This window comes from Bufo gargarizans, chromosome 6 (assembly GCF_014858855.1).
Source record: "Bufo gargarizans isolate SCDJY-AF-19 chromosome 6, ASM1485885v1, whole genome shotgun sequence".
NCBI lineage: Eukaryota > Metazoa > Chordata > Amphibia > Anura > Bufonidae > Bufo > Bufo gargarizans.
Window position 1 is genome coordinate 164,289,345 of NC_058085.1, and position 11,074 is coordinate 164,300,418.

The 11,074-nt window shown below is 39.5% G+C and overlaps 2 protein-coding genes across 2 annotated transcripts in view; one reads left to right on the top strand and one right to left on the bottom strand.

The window, feature by feature from the left end:
• CDH23 (cadherin related 23) overlaps positions 1 to 11,074 on the bottom strand; it is a 1,302,172-nt gene that overhangs the window by 225,982 nt on the left and 1,065,116 nt on the right.
• The window catches only part of VSIR (V-set immunoregulatory receptor), a 75,326-nt gene that overhangs the window by 61,897 nt on the left and 2,355 nt on the right, over positions 1 to 11,074 (top strand). Inside the window, exons 5-6 of the mRNA XM_044300082.1 lie at positions 9,957 to 9,984; positions 10,741 to 10,928. Coding sequence (XP_044156017.1) covers positions 9,957 to 9,984; positions 10,741 to 10,928 — 216 coding nt within the window. The remainder of the gene's footprint in view (positions 1 to 9,956; positions 9,985 to 10,740; positions 10,929 to 11,074) is intronic.

The window sequence follows — 11,074 nt, forward strand, 5'->3', positions numbered from 1 at the left end:
CATTGTTCTTCACCAAACTGTTGTTGGAATGTTGGAAGAAGTTGCTGTTGGAGGGTGTTTTGGTACCATCCTTTATTCATGGCTGTGTTTTTGGGCAAAATTGTGAGTGAGCCCACTCTCTTGCATGAGAAGCAACCCCACACATGAATGGTCTCAGGATGCTTTACTGTTGGCATGACACAGGACTGATGGTAGCGCTCACCTTTTCTTCTCCGGATAAGCCTTTTTCCTGATGCCCCAAACAATCGGAAAGAGGCTTCATCGGAGAATATGACTTTGCCACAGTCCTCAACAGTCCAGTCACCATATTTTCAGCAGAAGATCAATCTGTCCCTGATGTTTTTTTTGGAGAGAAGTGGCTTCTTTGCTGCCCTTCTTGACACCAGGCCATCTTCCAAAAGTCTTCGCTTCACTGTGCAGATGCACTCACACCTGCCTGCTGCCATTCCTGAGCAAGCTCTGCACTGGTGGCACTCCGATCCCGCAGCTGAATCCTCTTTAAGAGACAATCCTGGCTCTTGCTGGACTTTTTTGGATGCCCTGAAGCCTTCTTAACAAGAATTGGACCTCTTTCCTTGAAGTTCTTGATGATCCTATAAATTGTTGATTGAGGTGCAATCTTAGTAGTCACAATATCCTTGCCTGTGAAGCCATTTTTATGCAACACAATGATGGCTGCACGCGTTTCTTTGCAGGTCACTATGGTTAACAATGGAAGAACAATGATTTCAAGCATCACCCTCCTTTTAACAGGTCAAGTCTGCCATTTTAACCCAATCAGCCTGACATAATGATCTCCAGCCTTGTGCTCGTCAACATTCTCACCTGAGTTAACAAGACGATTACTGAAATGATCTCAGCAGGTCCTTTAATGACAGCAATGAAATGCAGTGGAAAGGTTTTTTGGGAATTAAGTTAATTTTCATGGCAAAGAAGGACTATGCAATTCATCTGATCACTCTTCATAACATTCTGGAGTATATGCAAATTGCTATTATAAAAACTTAAGCAGCAACTTTTCCAATTTCCAATATTTATGTAATTCTCAAAACTTTTGGCCACAACTGTACAATTCTATGGATGAATAAATATAGACTGGTTCAGAATGAGTAGCAGCAATGGTAGAGAACAAATATATATATAATAATTCAAAACCACATTTGTATAAAAATATATAGGTCCTAATTGACTAAATTAATCTCTAAAACCAGCAATCTGCCAGGCCTCTGATGGTTTGAAATATTTTCGGTAAAATAATCGACTAGATAAAATAGTCAGTAATACACAATGTTCGATGGTATAAATATTCGATGAAAAAATTCAGTAGTAAAATTCGATGATGAAAGTTTGCATTAGAATAACGGCACCAAGTTTCATATAGGCATGGACGTTACTATATGAAACATCGAACCGCCTAAGATAACTTCTACCACACGGACGATACCTTGTTTCCACAAGACCGCGTGTGTTTAAAGTTTGGGCGCGGAATTCAAATAAAACAACAGCTCTTGAGACCGGAACCCTGATCTTTACAGAAGGTATACCGTGTCGAGGGAAACGAAGTCCATTCAAGACCTCCTGGTAAGACTGTATCAGTTCCTTTTTCAAAAAAGCGATCGCATTCTGTCTAATACACAGCGGGACGCCGCTGTCTGCATCGAGTGAGTGGCACGCCGCTCCATATGTTACCAACCTCTACCTGCACTAAAATCAAGAAGTATTTGATACTTCCAGCTGCAGATGACGTGATGACGTAGAGGACGTCGCGCTCTCCGCCTCCCCCCTCCCGGCTCAGCTGTCTCGCTGCTTGGAACATGTTGGCGTCTCTGTGCCGAACCTTCCCCGCACCCTCTTCATGACCGTGGGTTAATCTACAGCGCTACTCTACTGCCTTTCATCTACGGCCTAAGACGCTGTTGTTACCGGTTGTTGCGCTCGGACGTGGGGCCTGCTTTTCTGCTTATTTCCGATCTGGCTGTTCCTGCCGCTTCTGCCGCTCTCTCCTGTTTTACCTTCCCTGCCGTCGTGAACAGGTCGGTATGTGGAGTTCTTCTGTGGAGTGTGTCTCCGGTCCTCGTTGGTTCGCTGCTCCCCTCCTGTTGTTAGTGTGAGTGGCTCCTCTGTTGGACAAGCTGACAAGCTGAGGATACATATTTGGGACCGCTGCCAAATCATCCTTGCTTCTTCTCTCCTCACGCTATTGTGCATGATCTGTTCCTTCCCCTGTGTCTGCACCCTCTATCGACTTGCTCTCTCCTCTCCTGGATCCTGTGGTGATTAACCTCCCTGTGTTTGTGAATCTAACTAACCCTGAGTGGAGATCGATAATTTGCTGGACTCTTCGGGGGGGCCTGTATGAAGCCCATGATACAATTAATTCTGTATTGGATCTCTGGTTTTTGTCCAGTATCTTAAAAAAAAAAAGAGAAGGGGAAAAAAAAAAAAAAAAAAAAAAAAAAGAATTTAAAGGAGGAGAAAGAGTATAAAGAAGAGCGGATATATTTAACAAAAAAGAAAAAAAATAGGGGGACGAAGGGGGAAGAAGGAAAGAAAAAAAGGTGAAGAAAAAAGTTATAAAAAAAGAAAGATAAGAAAATAAGAATAAACAAGAGGGGAGTGGAAGAAAAAGGGAGGAAAAAAAGATAAAAAACAAGAAAAAAAGTGAAAGAGAATTAAAAAAAAAAAAGGAAAGGGAAAAAAAAAAAAAAAAAAGGAGAAAGAAGGAGAGCAAAGAAGAAAAGATATATATATTAAAAAGGAGAGAAAGAGGCGGAATAAGGCGAAAGAAAAGACAAAAGAGAAATAAATAAAAACTATAAAAAATAAATAAATAAAAAAAGCAGGAAAAAAGTTATGGCCCCAAAAGCTACTAGGCGCTCGACTGATCTCTCAAGCCAGAAACACGGGTCCAAAACTCCTGAACCAACAAAATTGGACCAGTTCCTGAGGTCTCCTAGGGTCAATACCAGGGGCGGACAAAAGGAATTTTTCTCAAAAAAAAAAAATGATGACTCAGAGCTAACTGAGTTAGAAACACAAAAACTCGCTAGATACCCCGAAGAAGAAGACGGTATAATGGGGGAAGTAATCCCTAATGATAACTCTTCTCCGCTAGAAGAAATACTCCTCGCGGTTAAACAGAACGGGGATTTAATACAGGCGGTCACAACCCAATTGGGGTTTATTCAAGTTGATGTGGGTCTAATAAAAGATGATTTGTCCAAAATCCGAGATAGAGTCCACAACCTTGAAAGCTCCGTCACCCTTATACAGAATGAATCCAAAAAAATAAAAACGGAAGTCTCCACATTTAAATCTGAATATAATCTCTTGAAGAAAAAGGTAGTGGACCTTGAAGATAGGTCACGAAGATACAATGTGAGAATAATTGGGATTCCAGAGGGCGCGGAAGAAAAAAATCCAACCCAATTTGTACAGAAATTAATTCTTGAGAACTTTGGGAAAGATTCATTTTCTCCTTTTTTTATGATTGAAAGAGCTCATCGGGTCCCAGGGGGAAAACCAATTCCAGGGAGACAACCTCGGACAGTCCTTGCTAAGTTATTGACGACAGGGGACAGGGACGTCCTCCTGAGAAGGGCGAGGGAATCCCCACCAGTTATGTATAACGGGGTTAGATTGGCTTTTTTTCCCGACTTTTCAAAAGAAATACAAGAAAAGAGACGCACATTTATGATTGTTAAAAAGAGGCTAAGAGAAAGAGATATTAAATATTCGCTTATATTCCCAGCCAAATTGCGGATTGTTTTTAATGACAAAACCCTTTTTTTTGACACCCCGGAAGAAGCTGAGGACTGGCTTGACCGAAATAATCGATAATGTAATTGGGTTATGATCTGGCGGGAATAGTTAGTACTATAAGGGGCCTATACCCCTAAATGTATTTTTCTCTGCTTCCTAATGGGGATGGCTGTGTTGGGGGGAGTGCGGGTGGGTTGGTCATAGGAAAGAAATCTACTACAATATGTGGTGGATTGCTTGTGGGGGGGGGGAGGGTTGGGTTGTGGTGCGTCAAAGTAGGTGTGGTTCCCCTTTTTTTTTTTTTTGGTTTACTACTTTTCTTCTTTTTTCTCTTTTCTCCCTCTCTCCTGTTTCTTCACTTAACCATTGTTGATGACGATGATTAGAATTCTTGCTTGGAATATACGGGGTTTGGGGGAAAGAGGTAAGAGACAAGCGGTTTTTGACCTGACTCAGGCCCATCTACCAGCAATAGTATGCTTGTTAGAGACCCACCTTACTGAAGAGACCACTAGAGTGGTCGACAGGGGATGGGCTGCGCATTCGTATCATTCGACCCTCTCCAATTATTCAAGAGGTGTTACGGTGTTGATACATAGACTTATTGATTTCGTCTGTGAGGCATCCTCTGTCGACCAACAGGGGAGATTTATCTTTTTATATTGTAGGTTAGGGGGAAAGCTATGTATTTTGGCCTTTGTCTATATCCCACCGCCATTTTCTTTTTCGGTTCTCAATTCTCTTCTATTATTCATGGATAAATGGCCAGAATGTCCAACATTGATTATTGGCGATTTTAACTGTGTCATCGATCCTATACGTGACAGGGTTTCTATGAGTGCTGGGAGGGACAGTCCGGTCCAGGGGTCTCCCCTTGCACGGTTTTGCCTGGAGGCTGGATTTGAGGACGCTTGGGAAACTCTGGGACAGGGGAAAAGGGTTTTTTCATGCTTTAGTAATGCAGGTAAATCGTTGTCTAGAATAGATCTTGTATTGATAAATAGTAAACATCTGAAATTGATAAAGCGAATGAAATATGAAACAAGGTCAATATCCGATCACTCTCCGCTATTACTTGAACTATGCTTATCTCAGGAAAGATATACACCAAAACCTCCCTTTAGACTAAACCCTTATTGGCTATCAGTTATAAAGACACATGAAACTAATTCAAAATGAAATAGGCCGATTTTGGGATATAAACTATGGCTCAGCAAAAATTCAAGTGGTATGGGACACCTTTAAGGCGTATATGAGGGGATTGATGGTTAGTAACATTACGAATCTTAGAAGGGAATATGCTAAAAAACAGAAAAATCTAGAAAAAGATGCAGTGTTGGCGACAGAATCCTTCCATATAAATAAGACGCAGAAGAATAGGGAAAATATGCAAAAAGCCACCCAAATATATGCTAACTTTTTACTGGATAAGGCTCAACAGAGTCTTTTTTTAAAGGGCAAAAATACTTTACAGAGTCAGGGCGACCTGGTAAACTCCTTTCTAGAGTAATCTCCAATCAACAACCAAAAAAACATATAGATAAGGTTCGAGCGAGTGATGGTAGGATAGTCACTAGACAGGGCCTGGTGGAGAAGGCCTTTCTTGATTATTTCCTTGACCTGTACAAAGCTGATTCCAACATTACAGAGGATAAGATAGATTCCTATCTAGATAGGATCAACTTCTCAACTATTACTGAGACGCAAAAAAAAGCACTAGAATTGGAGGTTTCAATGCAGGAACTTGAGGGAGCTATTAAACTATGCTCAGCTAACTCCACTCCTGGTTCAGACGGGCTTCCATATGAATTCTATACTAAATATGGGGACTGTATTTTTCCCAGATTGTTGGAGGTCTTTGCTGAATCAATGAAGGATGGGATACTACCAGATTCAATGATGGAGGCTATAATAATATTAATCCCAAAAAAAGGCAAGGACCCTCTAGATTTAGAATCTTATAGACCAATTTCTCTGCTCAATGCAGATGTAAAGCTTCTTGCGAGGGTCCTCGCTACAAGGCTTTCTAGGGTCATTTCCTCCATTGTACATCCGGACCAGAGCGGTTTTATTCAAAATAAGGGTACACATCATAATTTACATCGGCTCTTTTCTAATATCCAGGCCCCTGGGGGGACCGCCCGCTCCATCCTGTCATTGGATGCCTCTAAGGCCTTTGACAGGGTGGAGTGGCGCTTCCTCTGGAAGGTTCTTGCTAGGATGGGCTTTGGAGAAAGGTTCATACGCATTCTTAAGTTATTATATAGATCTCCGAGGGCCAAATTGAGCCTTAATGGAATTTTGAGTAGTAGTATTGATTTAAACAGAGGCACCCGTCAGGGTTGCCCATTATCTCCCTTATTATTTGATGTGTATATCGAACCCCTTGCGATTGCTATCAGGCAGGATGATCAGGTCAAAGGATTTGGGACACTAGGAATACAAGACCGTATTTCATTATATGCAGATGATGTTTTGTTCTTTATAGATCATACGGAAACTACTCTCCCTAGGATTATTCAAATGGTTAAACTATTTGGAGAGGTGTCTGGTTTTCTTATAAACTGGGCCAAGACCAGTCTGCTCCCAATAGACCCCCTGCTACAGAAAGAGGTTCCTTTTACACAGTTGGATACTGTTGATACTTTTCAATACTTGGGTTTGACTATATCGCCTCGAGTTGAAAATTTTTTAGAACTTAATTTGATTCCTATAATGGTAAAGATCAGAGCAAAAATAGGAATCTGGCTGAAACTTCCCCTATCTAGAGCTGATCGAGTTTCATTAGTTAAAATGGTGATACTACCACAATTTCTTTATGTGCTTAGGAATACACCTATTTGGATACAAGATAAACATTTTAAACTTATGGAAAGAATAATTAATGATTTAATCTGGGGAAGAAAGCGAGTTCGAATTAAGTTGGAATATTTGTATAAATCTGTGGAGTGCGGGGGCTTAAATCTCCCCTATTTTAAGGGGTATTTTATTGCAGCCCAGTTACTAATGTGTTATGAATCAGAGAACAGTGCACTGCTGGGGAAGTTGGTAACTAGTCACGCTCACAATAATATTTTCACTTTGTTGGAATCTGGGCTATTGAAGATCTATGACCAAGGCTACAGAGAGACTATAAAACTACTCCTGAAAGTGTGGGCCACAATTAGGACATGGTTGAAGGTTAAGGGTTCACTTATATTTACGCCTCTTTGGCATAATTTCTATTTACAAGGGCTGGATGAAATTGCAGCTGACACATTTTGGCAGAAGAATAACATTTTATATATTTCACAGGTAGTTAAAGATAGAGAAATTAAACCTTTTATAGAAATGACACACACTATAAAAAATCTTTCATGGTTTAGGTATTTTCAATTGCGATCTGTATTATCTAGTTTGGATGATAAGCGGCTGTTGGATATAGATGATTTACCGTTTTTGAATGATTGGGTAGGGGGTACACCTTCTAGAATAAAAATTTCCAATATATATAAGTTACTACTAAAGACACGGTTTAGTGATATACACTCACCAGGACAAAAAGCGTGGGAGGTGGATTGTCCGAATTTACAAATAGAAGGCTGGGAGAATATTCTTGGGAATTTATCTTTATTATCCCAGAACTTCAACCATGTTCTAATACAATTCTATATTTGTCACAGATTATATATTACTCCCTTGTGGATGAATAAATGTGGGTTAAGAGATTCGTCCAACTGTCCCAAATGTGACACTGTAGGAGCGGACTTTCTCCATATGATATGGACTTGTCCAGAACTTATAAATTATTGGAATAGTATCAATAACTGTATTATGTATAAACTAAAAATTCAAATTCCTTTTGAACCACAAGTATTTGTTCTTAATGATCTTTCCAAACTAAAAAATCACAAGTATCAAAAGATTTTCCTGAGCAGAATACTGATGTTGGCTAGAGTTCTGATCAGTCGGACCTGGTTTGCCCGTTCCGCTCCAGACATAAATACATGGTTAAACTTAACTGATAAGGTAAAGAACTATGAGAAAATTATATATAAACGGAGGGAAACTGAGTACCAGTGGAGTAGGATATGGGACGGTTGGAGGATTTGATTAGCTGAGGTCAGGTTGTTTCATATTTGGGGGTCCTACTTTGACGCACCACATATTGGGGGGGAGGGAGGGGAGGGTTTTCTAATTGCTATGAAAAGACGAGTTGAATATATTTATGTTTATATATAATTAGCTGGGTCACTAAGAATTAAGAGATTGTAAAAATCTTATTTATTGTAAATGTTTTGTATTTTGCCCAATAAATTTTTTGAAACCAAAAAAAAAAAAAAAAAAAAAAAAAAAGTATAAGGGTCCATTCACACAAATGTATCCATTTTGTGGTCCGCAAATTGCAAATTTTCAAAACACGGATACTGGCCATTGGTGATCCACATTTTGGTATCCCGCACATTTCTGCTTATGTTAGAAATGCCTATTCTTGTCTTCAAAACGGACAAGGATAAGACATGTTCCATCTTTTTTTGTGGGGCCACGGTTCACACATATGGATGAGGACAGCAGTGTGCTGTCTGCATCTTTTGCAGTTCCATTGAATTGAATAGGTCTCGTATCCACAAAATACGTGGACTGAAAATATAGTTGTGTAAATGGGCCCTAACTTGTATTTTATGCATTGAAATCTCTGCTCATTCTGGACTTAGAAGCCATGTGAGGATTCTTTTTAGTCACTGTCCACTATCTCTGTATACATAGTCATACAGGAAAGGTTGTCCATTACTGATAAGACCACCCTCATGGCTCCTGATCCCAGAATGAGCTATTTTTTAATAAATTGCTCAGCTTCTCCTGCTATATAATATGCTGCATTTTCATTGTGTCAGGTTATTTTTAAAATATATTTAAACTGTCATCTTTCCATTAAATTAAATGTAAATTTAAAAAAAAAAAAAAAAAAAAAAAAAAAAGAAGTATTTGATACTTGGTGCCGTTATTCTAATGCAAACTTTCATCATCAAATTTTACTACAGAATTTTTTCACCGAATATTTATACCATCGAACATTGTGTATTACTGACTATTTTATCTGGTCGATTATTTTACCGAAAATATTTCAAACCATCAGAGGCCTGGCAGATTGCCGGTTTTAGAGATTAATTTTGTCAATTAGGACCTATATATTTTTATACAAATGTGGTTTTTAATCATTATATATATATATATGTCCTCATAAGGCTATGTGAATGGAAAAATAAAAAAGTTATGGCTTTGGGAAGGCTGGGAGTAAAAAAATCAAAATGAAGTTGTATTTATTGTTTTCCACCTTGTAAAACACATTTAGAACAAATGAATAGTGACAATCATGAGCTGCACATGTGCGACCATCAGAGGTGGGACATGCATTCATCAGGCATTTATGGCATATCCTATGGATATGTTATAGATGTCTAAGATGGGAAACCCCATTTAATGAAGGACTGGCTAATTCCCAAATTCCTCCTTGACAAATTAAAAAGAAAAATGGACCTTCATACGCTGTCACCAAAATTATATTTATCATCCAATTGTGACTGCATATTATCACTATTCAGGTTTACAAAGGCTGTGTGCGCCATACTATAGTTCTGCACGTCTATGAGTTTTAAGGAGCTTTTATTCATGGATTCCATAAGAAAAAGAAATGTGACCTGCTTCAGAACTATATGTATTACAGAGCTATTCTCCCTACAGAATACAATGTCTAATGGAGGCATATGGAGTGCCTACATATCCTGATTTTTAGGGAAAATTGCCAGAAATGCATCAAATTGTTTGACCAATTTGCAACACTGGTCTTCTAATTCAGTAGATTGAAAACAGGTCAGAAAAGTGGACATTATCAAGCTGTAATACTAAATAGAAATTCAAATATTGCACAGGCTTTATCAAGAGGCATGTTCTTTTTAATAAGCTAGGTACAATTTTCTCTCTCTGAAATGTTTTCGTGTTGAATATGGCATTATTAATAAATGGGGGCCACTGGTTCCACTGGACATCTCAAAGCCATTGACTACTGTGTAAAATTCCCCTTTTTCTGTAATTTAAGTGTATCCCCAATCTTATACTATTTTAGTAGGAAAGCATGTCTAACGCTGGTGACTTATGTTTATGAAGATTAATTATTGCCGACATTAAAACCATGAAATTATATTTTTGTTTCCTAGGAGCACAAGAGCTAGTAAGGATGGACAGGTAGGTCTAAATTGACACTATGAAGTACTATGTAACTGTTTAGTACTGTGCAATTTTCTAAAATTATATATTTTATGTACAAATTAGTTTTATTGGTGGTCTGTGCCCACCGCCGCTCCACTATCAAGGTGGGCACTGGCGCTGCTCCACTAACCTCCCCCCAGCGTGTTCTTTAGTGGCCTGGACTCGCCAATCTCCCACAGCTTCTTTGTGGCGGGTCTGACCACCAGAGGTGTCTGTGCTGACATCTGAGTGCTGTCTATTTTTTGGGGGGGACTCAGACGTAAACAGATCTGTGTGTGTTTGTTGACTGTGCTATTTAACCCTGAGATGTATTGTATTATGTATGTATGTATTGTATTATGTATTGTGTTAAGTATTGTATATTGTATTATGTATGTATGTATTGTATTATGTATGTAACATGTATTGTAATAGTATAGCAGTACTACGATTGCTTGTCAAACACTAGCGTTAGACATCACCGGCAGGCTATTCCAGCATGGGTAAACCTTCCGGAGAAGCCTGGATCGGGCATTTCCGGACGCTAACTGATACCGGCTGGTCCTCATTATAGTTAATGGGGCCAGACTGCGGCAAGGTAGCTTCCGGCAAAGCTGGAATGCAGAGAGATCTGACAGGCGCATCCCCTGCCAGAACAGCCACCCGGATCTAAAAGCGCTAGTGTGAAGCTAGCCTTAGTGAAGCCCACCCATGCCACATATATAGTTCACCACAAGTTATTTACTCTTTCAGTGAAGCGGGTAATTCGGGTATTGAAAATCTTGTATTTGATGATCCCCCTATTGGAAATACTGGGCAGAGGCCAAGACTTGTTTTCATGTCCAGTCGCCAGCAGTCAGATTCAGGTCGTCATCTTCTCTCGGAACCCAACACTCCCCTCTCTCCGCCTGGACCCAATGATTGTTTTTTCCCTTCACTTGGTAAGTTCATACAAGCAGCAAACATTGGTGGGTCTGGAATATACTGCAGAATGCTGATTAGAACAGAAGAGTTGGTAATGCTTCATACAGCTGACACGCTCACACGCAATCATTTGTGAACAAAATGTATTATTTTTAAAACTGAC